The sequence below is a fragment of the Aotus nancymaae genome, unplaced genomic scaffold, assembly GCF_030222135.1.
Source record: "Aotus nancymaae isolate 86718 unplaced genomic scaffold, 86718_ANA_hifiasm-v0.15.2.pri h1tg000065l, whole genome shotgun sequence".
NCBI lineage: Eukaryota > Metazoa > Chordata > Mammalia > Primates > Aotidae > Aotus > Aotus nancymaae.
This window is the reverse complement of record NW_026988480.1, coordinates 13,815,400-13,828,904: the sequence shown is the minus strand read 5'-3', so window position 1 is coordinate 13,828,904 and position 13,505 is coordinate 13,815,400. Positions and strand designations below refer to the sequence as shown.

The following is a 13,505-nucleotide window of genomic DNA, read 5'->3' as shown; positions in this document are numbered from 1 at the left end:
GACTCTAGTGGTCCTGCCCTTGTCCTCTACTCTCCCTCCAATTACACAGTCTTGTCATCCACTTCAGTGGCTTTATCCTGTGTTAGTTTTCTATTGCTGCATAACAAATTATCAGAAATGCAACATGCAAGGTGCCTTCCAACAACATAAATTATTATTTTATAGTTTCTGTGTATCTGTTGTCTGGGAATGGCTTAGATGGAGTTTCCGCTCAGGTCTTAAAAGGCTGCCATCCAGGTATCTGCTGGACTGCAGTTCTCACCAGAACCTCAGATGTCTCTTCCAAACTCATTAGATTGTTGGCAGAATATAGTTCCTGTGGCTCTAGAGTTCATGGAAGTTGTATTTTCAAGGCCAGCAGAAGCATGACTCTCTGAGCTTCACCTTCTTTTAAAGGTTCCTCTGGTTAGACCATGGCTACTCAAGATGATCTCTTTTTTGATGAATTTATCATTGACTGATTACAGATCTAGTCATGGGAATGACATCCCATTGTACAGGATGTATATATCAGAAGATGGGAATCTTAGTGGCCATCTTAGAATCCTGCCTACCACAAGCCTCAGTGTAGATGGGAACTAAATATTCATTACTGTCTCCCTCATCATTATTCAGGGTTCCAGAGGCTGGATGGCAGCCACTCATGGGCATCTCCACCTGGACATCCCATTGACATCGACACCTTTAAGTAAATATCCCTTCCCCAAACAAACAACCCCATTCTAACCTAGCATATTTCTTCACCAAGAAAGCCATTTCTATAAAGTAAATTCACATTTCTTGTAAGTTCCAGTGTAAAAACATTGGAACTCTCTTTGTAACTTCTTGTTTGTTCCCTACAGTCTGTTCCCAGATCTTGTGATTCCATCCTTTAAATGACTCTCAGATTTTCCATTTCTTCTCTTTCACACTATCCATACCTTACAAAGACCTGTGCAAGCTGGCTCATTGTCTTGTGAGGAAGAGGAACAGTCTAAGGAATGCCTACATGCACTATATTCCATACTTTCATAGTTTTGTGCCTCCTCTCCCCTTGTCTTGAAGGATATAATACATTACTGAATGGTGTTGGCCAGGCTCAGTGGCTCATTCCTGTAATCCTAGCACTTTGGGCGGCTGAGGCGGGTGGATCATTTGAGGTCAGGAGTTTGAGACTAGCCTGACCAACATGTTGAAACCCCATCTGTATTAAAAATCCAAAAATTATCTGGAAATCAGCTAATTGAACCCAGGAGGCAGAAATTGCACTCCAATCTGGGCAACAGAGTGAGATTCCATCTCAAAAAAAAGAAAAAAAAAAGAATGATGTTGAAGAAACAGTAACAAAACAGCACCAGGACATAAAGGCAATGGTAATTAGAACTAGAGGAAAATGTGACAAATAGAGAACTAGAGAGGGTAGTAGGATAACTAAACAAAGGATGTGAAGCTCTTCCCAGAATGAATCACTCCTGTGGAAGAAACAGCCTCTTGGGCTCCATGAAACAATGAAAGAAATCCACAGAGGTTAGAGGGAAGTAGCCTTTATTCAACTTGTTTGCTTTGGACATGCCTAGTGCTACCTCATGGAACCTATTGGTCACCCCAGTTACAGACTCATCCCATGCCCTATTCCTAGGCCAATTCTTTTTTTTATTTAAATTTTAATTTTTTCATATTTAATTTTTTAATTTTTTTATTTCAATAGGTTTTGGGGGAACAGGTATGTTTGGTTACATGAATAAGTTCTTTAATAGTGATTTCTGAGATTTTGGTGCATCCATCGCCTGAACAGTGTACACTGTACCAACATGTAATCTTTTATCCCTTGCCACCCCAACCCTTTCCCACAAGTCCCCAAAGTTCAATGTATCATTCTTATGTCTTTGCATCCTCATAGCTTAATTCCCACATATGAGTGAGAACATAGGACGTTTGGTTTTCCATTCCTGAGTTACTTCACTTAGAATAATGGTCTCCAGGCTGGGTACGGTGGTTCACGCCTGTAATCCCAGCACTTTAGGAGGCTGAGGCGGGCGGATCATGAGGTCAGGAGTTTAAGACCATCCTTGCCAACATAGTGAAACACTGTCTCTACTAAAAAAATACAAAAAAATTAGCTGGGCGTGGTGGTTGTGGGCTCCTGTAATCCTAGCTACTTGGGAGACAGACTGAGGTAGGAGAATCACTTGAACCCTGGAGGCGGAGGTTGCAGTAAGCCCAGACTGCACCATTGCACTGCAGCCTGGGTGACAGAGCAAGACTCCGTCTAAAAAGAAAAAAAAAAAATGGTCTGCCACTCCATCCAGGTTGCTGTGAATACCATTATGTCATTCTTTTTATGGCTGAGCAGGACACCACATAAACGGAATTAAAAACAAAATTCACATGATTGTCTCAATAGATGCAGAAAAAGCATTGGACAAAATCCTGCATCCCTTTATAATTATGATTAAAACCCCAGGCCAATTCTGACTTCAGGGAAGGTTTGCTATTTCTTTTCTCTACCCATCCATGGGTCTTTAGCATCATCATGCACTCAGTTTTAGCCCCACAGGGTCTCACTCCCTGAAGATTCCCTCATTGCTCCCTAAGCCACCTTTCCTTTTTTCTTCACCCTGAATATGGGTCCTCAGTGCCTGACTTTGTTTCCTAACTCAGCCTCTATATTTATCATCTGACATGTGGGGAAGGAAGAAGTGGAGTTGGTCTTTGTCACTCCAGTGGGCAGAGCCACTGAACAAGGCAAATTTCAGCCTGACCTTCTGTGGAGATGCTTTTCTACTATTGTACCTTTCTGTGGGAATTGTATCTAACTTTCCTCCTTTTCTCTTGAAGGATTTCTTCTTTAAATTCTTCAAATTAAAGGAAAGTGGTGTTATTCATTCATTTATTTTTGAGTTTAATAGTTACTGATTGCCTACAGTGTGTCTCCAGAGTGTTTTTGTTGTAGAGAGGGAGCAGCAAACAAATTAGACAAATCCTTTGCTTCCTGAAGCTTGCATTCTAGCATTTTGTCTTCAGAAGACAAAATGATCCATCTGAGTGAGTGAGGCAAGACATGACTGAGAGATGACACTTTAAACCACAATCCCTCCTCTTCTACATTTTTTCTCATCATTTCCATCTTGCTTAGAAGTGCACATCTTCAATTATTCTTTTCTCTTGTATATGTAGATGAACTCCAGTTATTTTTTTATTTTTATTTTTTTTTTGAGACAAGGTCTTGCTCTGTGTCCTAGGCTGGAATGATCATAGTTCTCTGAAGCCTCAATATTCTGGGCTCAAGCAATCTCCCCTTCTCAACCTCCTAAGTAGCTGGTACTACAGGTGCACACCACCGCTTGAACTCTTGAGCTCAAGCAGTCCTCCTGCCTCGGCCTCCCAAAATGATGGGATTATAGGCATGAGCCACTGTGTCTGGACAGTTATTTTATTTTTTTACATCCTCAAAAATAAAACCATTATTCTTTCTGCTCACCAACTTAAGCTACTGCCTATTCTCTCTCCTCCCCTTTTTACACAAGCCTCTGAGATATCACTGTGGCTCTCACATTCTTTTCATTCATTCCTTTGCCCCGTTAATCTGGATTTTGTCCTTGCTGCCTTATTGACACTGCATTTTAAGAATTATCTATGATCTCCTGGTCATTAAATTTAATGGCTTGTCTTAGTTTTTATTCTCAATGCTTTTCCAAACATGTGACTGTGACCACAATATCTTCCTACTGGGAAGGCCCTTTCCCTTGTTTTTGCATGACTAAATTCTCTTTATCAAAAAGTGTTAGCACAAATGCCACTTTTTAATCCCTTCTTGGTTTTTAAAAAAGACTCTGTAGCACTGATCATTTCTATTCTGAATTATAAATGATAAATTAACCTTTTTGAGAGATGAAACTATTTTATTGATTTTGGTATCTCCCACTACACTTAACAGATTGCCTTGCATATAATAATTACTTATTAAATATCTGTTAAATGCATGAAGAAAGTAATAAGCACAAGTAAGTTTCATTTTTAGAACTTTTCAAAACCAGAGTTATAGAATAATGTAACATTTTATTCTACAAACAAATATTTTGAATATCTGTTATGTAAAATGTAAAAAAATTTTGAAGAAGACATTTGAAACTGGACTTGCTGTCACAGGAATAAATAAGCATGCCCTGTCATTGAATGTTGTTTTTCTACATTTCCACTTACTCATCACATTTTTTTTTTTAGTTGTTCATAACCACTCTTTGAGTCATGTGATTGACTGGGTCAGTGGTTCATGGTAAGAAATATGTTTGATGTATTATTTTCAATATGCTTTTGAAATTCTGTCTTTCTTTGCTGTCTGGTCTTATCTTCTGGCATTTGATATCCAGTTTCCTCATATGTCTGATTTTGATTGATATGGATCAGGAAAATTATTCTTAGTATAATGTGGATCTGTTTTTCTTTTGAGTTCATAAAAAAATAAACATCAGTATGATTTGACTGTTGTTAGTGATAATTTAGAGGAATGGGTAATATGTATGTTCCTTTCATTAAGTTAAAAAATTACTGTAAGAGGAGAATTCTATTACATGTTTTTTCTTTGGTAAGTAAATAAAAGTAGAGATTTTCAAATTATGTAACAACTCTACTGGCTTTCAATGTTTACAGGGAAAATATTTATCAGTTGAAGTTTATTTCTAATTACATTGAGGTAGAAATCAAACCATATTTGCAGCAAAGTGGAAAACTTTGAATAAGTACTGCATTTTGTGTAATGTAATAATTAAGGTCAAATTTATCTGTAGAGGTTCACTTAATTGGAAAGGATGCTCAATCACTATTTTTTCTTTACCAAGTAGTAAGCTCCAACTAAACTTTTCCAGGATCAGAGCCACTCAGAAATTTTGAGAAGTCTGATTCTGTATCTAATTTAGTATAGAATGCCAGAAACCAGGCTAGCTGAGTTCAGATCCTGGCTTGTCCACTTACTAGGCGTATAACCTCGGGAAGATTATCAGACTACTCAGTGCTTCAGTTTTCTCATCTCTAAAATGGGGTCATTGTAAGTACTTCTCCCATAAAGGTGTGATGAGGATTAATGAGATAATTCATGTAAAATGCTTAGAACAGTGTGCAATAAGTGTTAGCTTTGATCAGTTGTAAATACTAGAAACAATGATAAATGTGGCACAGATGGGTAGAATACTGATTCTCTTTTTAACAGGGCATAGTCAATATACCTTGTGTACTCCAGAGTCTTTTTTTCCTCCTCCACCCTTGTTATTCTGAAAGAATCTGTTCACCTTAAGGTGTGAGGGACAAAGTGAAGCAAGTTAAATTTCAAAGGGAGTTTGACATGTAAAGTAACAGTATTAGGTTAGAAAGAGAGAGAGATGCCAGAAACTTAAAATCTCTTCCCGAGGCGAGGTCAAATTTTTCTTCTTGAAAGTTATGTTCTCTATGAATGCTAGCCCCTTCATTTCTCTTTTAGTGTTTTTACTCCATAAGATATTTTATAGTTAGTAAATGAGTGAGGTTGAGCAGAAGGATGTGAGAATGTATTGATTTGTTAACAGCGTGTTTTCTAAGTAAGTACAGGGGACAGTAGAGGACTTCCAGTCCATTCCATTGATGTAGAGGGGCTTGCCTGGAATATAAAATGTGAAGCCAAGGATACAACCAAAGATACAAGTGTGAAGCTTCTCACTACCAGGGTAAAAGGGGCGGGGAGCAGAAAGGCTGAACAGAGAGGAGGTAGTGGCATGGGGATGGCTTAGAGAGTACAGTGATCTGTGTTTGGGTCAGGATTTTTCCATTTGCCAACTGTGAGAGCTAGACAACATATTTAATCTCCTTGGTCTTTAGTTTTTTCTTATAAAGTGGAAGTTGTGGCCAGCGTGGTGGCTCATGCCTGTAATCCCAGCACTTTGGAAGGCCGAGGCGGGCGGATCACCTGAGGTCAGGAGTTTGAGATCAGCGTGGCCAACATGGAGAAACCCTGTCTCTACTAAAACTACAAAAAAATTAGCCAGGCGTGTGGCAGTTGCCTGTAATCCCAGCTACTTGGGAGGCTGAGGCAAGAGAATTGCTTAAGCCCAGGAGTTGGAGGTTGCAGTGGGCCAAGATTGCACCATTGCACTCCTGCCTGGACAACAGAGCAGGACTCTGTCTCAAAAACAAAAAAAAAAAGGAAATTGTAATGTGACTTAATTTGCTTTCATTCATTGCCTGTTCTTACGCCGTAATGACCAGGTGATTTAATTATAGAAATCAATGCCTTCCCATGACACTTAGAATAACATCTCAGATCCTTACCTAGGCTTGGAAGGACCCATATGATATGGCCCTTGTGTACTTTCCTGACTTCATCTTGTACTACTGTCTCTTTTACTTACTAGGTTCCAACTGCAACGGTTCTCTTTCTGTATGTACGCTTTTTAGCATATTAAAGTTTTCTAACTGCTCAATCTCACTGCCTAGAAAGATTTCTTCTAGGCTGGGCACAGTGGCTCACACCTGTAATCCCAGCATTTGGGAGGCCCAGGTGGGCAGATCACTTGACATCAGGAGTTCGAGGCCAGCCTGGCCAACCTAGTGAAATCTTGTCTCTATTAAAAATATATAAATTAGCTGGGCATGGTGGTATGTACCTGTAATCCCAGCTACTTGGGAGGGTGAGGCAGAAGAATTGCAGTAGGCGAGATTGCACCACTGCACTCCAGCCTGGGCAACAGAGTGAGACTCTGTCTCAAAAAATAAATACATAAATACATAAATAAATAAAGGAAAGATTTCTCCTAGATTTTCACATGCCTTATCCAGGTCTTAAAGATAATATCTTCGAAGAGGCTTCTACTAAACCCGTTAGTTTAAAAGAGCACCCTCTGTGATTCTGTTGCATTTTCTTTATAGCACGAATCATTTCTTAATATTTTCCTGTTTGTTTATGTCTGAATGTAGCTTACCCTAGATTGTAAACTTTATAAGAGTAGGACCATGTCTTTCTCCTTCACTGCTGTATCCCCAGTACCTAGAGCAATTCTTGGCACAGAGTAGGTGTGATATAAGTGTTTTTTTTTGTTATGTTTTTTTGAGATGGACATTTAAAGTAATTACTGATAGGGAAGGACTTATTGTTGTCATTTTTAAATTGTTTTCTGTCTGGCTTGTAGCTTATCCCCCATGTTTTCCTCTCTTGTTACATTCTTTTGTGTTTAATTGATTTTTGTAGTGACATATTCCCTTCCTTCCTTCCTTCGTTCCTTCCTTCGTTCCTTCGTTCCTTCCTTCCTTCCCTCCCTTCCCTTCCCTTCCCTTCCCTTCCCTTCCCTTCCCTTCCCCCTTCTCTCCCTCCCTCCCTCCCTTTCTCTCTTTCTTCTTTTTCTTTTTGAGACACGGTCTCACTCTGTTGCCCAGGCTGGAGTGCAGTGGCACGATCTTGGCTCACTGAACCCTCTACCTCCCGGGTTCAAGCAATTCTCCTGCCTCAGCCTCTTGAGTAACTGGGATTACAGGCACTCACCAGCACGCCTGGCTAATTTTTGTATTTTTGGTAGAAACGGGGTTTCACCATATTGGTCAGGCTGGTCTCAAACTCCTAACCTTGTGATCTGCCTACCTTGGCCTCCCAAAGTGCTGGGATTACAGGTGTGAGCCACTGTGCCCAGCCAAGTTATTTTTATTCTATATTCCTTTATTTATCCATTTGTATATTAAGGAGTTTGACTAGATTCTCATAAGGCTTTGGTTCTCAACTCTGATGTGCAATTAATACTACACTGGTTAAATTATTTTTTTCCAAGATTCCATCCCTGAAGAACTTGATTCATTTGGTATGCGATGGGTTCTAGGAATTCCATAGGTGATTGGGATGCATGGGTAGGTTAAGGAAGTAGTGACCTAGCTCCTTCTAGCGTTGACATCGTACAATTCTAATTGTAGTACAAGAATAACTGTGAAAGTGCAGCAGAAGTCAGATAAATTAAGTGTTTTATTCATTCAAGGGCAGGGAATATAACCTCTTGCTTGCTGGCTGAAGTTGGGGCTTAATGGAAATGATGATGTTGACATAGACTTTGAAGAATAGGTAGAAATGTGGGCAGATGGATGATTGCATTGTTGGTGTTCAGTTCAACTTAGTTGAAGGCCAGAAGACATACAAGGGAATAGGGGGGAAATTGACCTGTTTTGGTGCTGTGGACCATGGTTCTAGTCTTGTTTTTCTCATTTTACCTGTCACACTTGGTTGTCCTTTTGGAGATGAAAGATTGTATTATTGCAGCTGGATCCTTATTCGGTGGAAGTGGAACATATGGTGACAGATACCATGGGACTGCTTTGGGAAATAATTGGGCATATTCTTCCTCAAGCCTTTTGAGGCTGTACTCTTTGAGATCCATTTTGACCACCCCATTGGTTTTCTGGTTAGAAACAAAGAATATCAGGACTCACTCTGTTATCTAAAATAGTAGTTTTGCTGTCAGAATGATTATTATTAAACCAAAGTTGGCTTTTTTGTTTAGATGAAACCATAAAAAAGCAACATTCTGAGTAAATTATATAGCGTCCACTTGATAAAATAATAAGCCTAAGTTTAGGGAATGAAAGTAATGATCTAATGCAGTATTTAGAATGGGTATACAGTATGTAGTTATTAACCAGAAAGTCACATCCTGCATTCTTTTAATTTGTGCAGAATTTGTCATTAATTGCCCAGGAAACCGCTGATTTTTTTCATAATCACATCATAGCTATTGACTTTTTTCCCTTCTCCTGCCTTAAAATACATCCCTATAAATAGTAGATTACATAGATTACATTCAGATTTGTAATACCCCCTTTAAACATTGATTTGCTAAGTTTAGCCATGTTGCTCTCTTTTTTAAAAAAAAGATTTTTTCCCCTAACTTTGCTTTTGAGTTGTTACTGACAAATCACACTTTGTTGTTTTTTTATTTTTATTTTTTTTGAGACTCCATTGGTGAGGCTGGAGTGCAGTGATCTTGGCTCACTGCAGCCGTGACCTCCCCAGGCTCAGGTGATCCTCCCACCTGTTTTGTTTGTTTGTTTGTTTCATATTTTTGGTAGAGATGGGGTTTTGCTATATTGCCCAGGTGGGTCTTGAACTCCTGGGCTCAAGTGAGCTACCTGCCTCAGTCTCCCAAAGTGCTAGGATTACATACACGAGCTGCCATGCCTGGCCCACACTTTGTTTTTTTGTGTCAGTTGGCTTAAAATTTTGTTTAATAATCTGCCCAGTATGAGCTTGCTAATTCTGAAATCCTTTTTGATTTCATTAACTACCACTGTATGAAGGAAATGTATACAGTATTCTACTTGCAAACAGATTGAGAGATGTGTTCTGACTCTTCATTCAAACACATTATAAATGGGGCAGGGTCAGAAACACAGAAGTCAGGAATTGAAAAAAAAGAATAAGATAATGTGTAAGGAATGAGGCAGCCAAGCTGATATCCAGCCAAGAATCCAGTCCTTCCCTATTCCCGGCAACTCTATTAGATCAATTTAGGATTTATAAGTTGGCCTGTGATAATCTCATGCAGCCCTTGATGATGTTGATTTGTTAACTTTGAAATTAGAAAAGAAGAAATAACAAGCCTTTTGTGATTGACTACTTGCACAGAATAACCTTTACTAATTTGCTTGTTGGCCTTCAGTAGCAACAGAGCCCCTTAGAGAGTAACATTCATCATGATTTATTTGAATGAAAAAATAAATAAAAAGAACAACAACATAGCTAGATCTGAGAAGAGATCTCAGAATTCAGAAAGTGTCTCCAATTTCAGGAAGGAGTGTCTTGGGAAAATTACTGCTATTGCATCCCTTGTGTCTTTTTTTTTTCCTTTGGAGATGAAGTTTCGCTCTTGTTGCCCAGGCTGGAATGCAATGGTGCGATCTCGGCTCACTGCAACCTCTGCCTCCTGGGTTCAAGTGATTCTCCTGCTTCAACCTCCAGAGTAGCTGGGATTACAGGCATGTGCTACCATGCCCAGCTAATTTTGTATTTTTAGTAGAGACAGGGTTTCTTCATGTTGGTCAGGCTGGTCTTGAACTCCTGACCTCAGGTAATCTGCCTGCCTCGGCCTCCCAAAGTGCCGGGATTACAGGCATGAGCCACCATACCCAGTCCCTTGTGTCTTTTTATCTGCCAGATTGTTAAGAGGCATAATAGAGTCCGAAGTGTACACCAAATTTGCCTTGTAAGCACATTGAAGATTACTTACTATTTTGCAGATTGTGTTCGGTGTTCATGCTCCCTGGGGTGGTGTTGCAGGACTGCTTCTGCTTCATCCAGAGCACTTGAGCTGTTCTCTGCTTACATATTTATATATTAGGATTTCATGTATTAGTAGTTGGATATAGTTCTGTTTTTTTTTTTTTTTTTTTAAATTGAAAACCTTTGGTTTAGCTCAAATGCCAAGACTTTATAGAGAATGTATCAGAAGATCAAAGAAGATAATTTATATACCTACAGTCATGGAACTATTTAGAGGTCGACAGAGATTAGAAACCATCCAGGTTTCAACCAGCCATGTCTGAACTTCCTATCCAGGGCATTTTTGCTACAAAATGTTGATTTGATTTTCCATTTTGAAAGACACAGAAGTGATCTGTGAAATGGTGATTAGCACTAGGTGGCCCCAGGCAGCCTTGGAATGCTTCGTGGTTCAAATGCCCAAGACCAGATGGAAGTCCAGAAGTGGATGACTCAAAGTTTATTAGTTTTGCCACCTGGGCTGTACAGCCAAACCAGCTGCCACAAGGCAGTTCCAATTTTGACAGAGCAGTAAATGAACATAAAAGTGAGTTTAAATCCCAAAAATAAAGTAAAGGAGAATGCTGCGGAAGCAAGGAGATTCATCCAGGCTAAGTCCTATTGATATTTCTTGTAGGAAGCACAGCTGCTGTGCTTGGTAGGGGGCAAGAAAAGGCCTGAAAAATCATGCCTTGAGTTGTTTCAGGAGCCAATCTTAATTTGAGCTATGTTTTAATGACTGGCTTGGTGGGTTTTCCAATCACATCTGATGATCTAGAAAGGGAAAAGCAAGCTGATGCTATATCATGATTATGTAATGTGGCCAGAACCACTTTTTATTCTTTTATGGAATTCATGGAAAATCATTTGATTACTTCCTTTCCATAGTTCTGCAGTGGTGGAACCATAAGTATTCATTGGAACATAAGATACTTGTGGCAGATCACCAGGAAGCAATTCATTATCCTCATATTATTGTCATATTGAGTTGAGCTATTGTAGATTTGTCGAGATCTGTCCATGAAATACTGCAATAGTCAGAAACTTACTCTAAGGTTTTAGATGACCCCTTTAACAGATATGCAGTTCTCAAAAACTGAATTGAGTATGACAATGAGAGTATGAGGCTAGGAGCAAATTGGGAGAGGTACAGTAATGTTTCTTTAAATGAGAATGATTCACTAATTAATTTTAAAAAGTCAAATAATCTTGATCTTTTGTGTCAGAATGCTTTGGGCCACAAGTAACAGAAGACCTGGCTAAACTGACTTAAATAAATGGAGGGTTATTATTATTACTTTTTTATGTCATCAGAAATTTAGAGAAATGTGGGTTTGATGATAAAGGCTGGACCATGGTTCCATCTGCTTGGTCAACCTCTGCTTTCAGATAATCTTTTTAAGGGTTGAACGTTTATATGTTTATATTTCTCAATTGACTATTACTTAGTCTCATGCAATAATGTAACATGATTCTTCATTTGTGTGATAAAAGTACAAGTGCCTGTATATTTTCTAACTTGATGGGCAGTTTTTTTTTCTTCTACAATGACATGAAGTGAAATCACTTTCATAATATAACATTCTGTTTATGAGTATAGGTAAACTAGCTGTTCTATTTTATTTATTTACTTTTCTTCCTGGTAGGTGGCGTGTTTGTCCCACATAGCTGCAAATTATCTTATTGGTCAAAAGGAAGCAAAACGTTGGGGTACAGCTCATGGAAGTATTGTTCCTTACCAGGTAAGGCCAAGGCAGTCTAAGGTTGGGCTATTGTAATTTGCAGTTTTATATGATGTGTTTTTGGAAAATGATTCCTTTATATGCAAAAATCCTTTAGCTTTTTTTGTAATGTATCTGTGTCTGCCTATAACAAGATTTTGTTGTTCACTTTAAGTTCTGTTTTGCCTATTCATCAGAAAGAGATCAGTAACAGGACCCTTAAATAGATCAAAGGAACTCGTTGAAAGTGAGTGACTTTTGGGCTCATATGATGGTTTTTTTTTTTTTTTTTCCACCCAAAAGAGGCACTGACTGTAGCCACTTTATAAAGCATGATTTGTTAACCATGTCAGTTATAAAACAAATGTTACCTACCCCATCTGACAATAATATTCTCACAGGATTGAAGTAAAATGAAAATTTGCGTGTGATGGTTCTTCATTTTTGGAACAAAGCAGATGGCTCAGGAGCTGCTGTTCTTTATTAAGTGTCTAAACTTGTCCTTAGAAATTCTTGACTTTGGCTAGTGTAAATGGATATGTGAAGTAACTGTGATCTTTCAAAAATAAAATTTAAAACAAAACCTCGCTCTTCTTCCAATCCCTAACCTTTGCTTGGTCTAGTTATACCATGTATTGTTGTATTTATTAATGTATCTGCCATATCTTCTGTACTCTATTGCAAGTGCTTAAGAGTAGAGGTCACTTCTTCATCATTGTGTGTCTTCTCACAATCAATGGAAGCACATGTTAGGTACTGTAGACATATCTGTGGAATGAATGAGTGAATTTTACTGGAGTCATTTCAATGCTAGTGCTCTTGGGAGAAAACAAAAAAGTCAGCATTTTGATTTACGAGGAAATTCATCAACCCTGCTAATCATCCTTTTAGCCTTAAGACATTATTTCCTTAGGCAAAACTAGTTTCTTTTCCATTTTTAAAAATCAGATTTTGAGGAAAGCACTGACCCAATATGAACCTAGTATCCTTCCCTCTCTGTTTATATTCATGGCCCCTTACCTGAGGCATTACTATGATTTCACTGTAGAACTGCTTTTCAACACATTGAGTTAATCTTCAGATGTAATTACAATTGTGGAGGTATTTTCTCCAGTTCTTCTCCTTTGCCTCTACCATTGGTTTTATGACCACCATTAATGACATTTTGCTTCCCCGCTTCCTAGCTCTTTGTGACTGACCCTGTGCTTCTAACCTGACCTGCTTCATTTCACAGAAGTCATTACATTTTTGAATTGGCTAGAGATCATCAGATTTCATCTTCTTGTTTTTCAGATAAGAAATCTCATACCTAGATTGGGCAGATGGATTCCAACTATGGTCCCCTGCCTCCTTGTTGAAAATTCTTTCAGATCCTGCTACCTTTGACAAGAAAATGTGATTTCAAGTCCCTTCATCAACTCTACCCCTACCAAGGCTCTCCATCAAACTTGCTCCTAGGTCAAGGGTCTGAGCAACTACATTTATACTTGTCAGTGATAATAGAGGTCTTTCTCAAGGGTATTTTAACAGATGTTGGAATCTATGTG

The 13,505-nt window shown here is 38.7% G+C and overlaps 1 protein-coding gene across 4 annotated transcripts in view; it reads left to right on the top strand.

The window, feature by feature from the left end:
• Positions 1-13,505, top strand: part of SUGCT (succinyl-CoA:glutarate-CoA transferase) — a 691,493-nt gene that overhangs the window by 138,952 nt on the left and 539,036 nt on the right. For all 4 annotated transcript variants that reach the window (XM_012473534.3, XM_064366749.1, XM_064366747.1 and 1 more), the window contains one exon: positions 11,884-11,979. In XM_012473534.3, the coding sequence (XP_012328957.2) occupies positions 11,884-11,979 (96 nt within the window). The remainder of the gene's footprint in view (positions 1-11,883; positions 11,980-13,505) is intronic.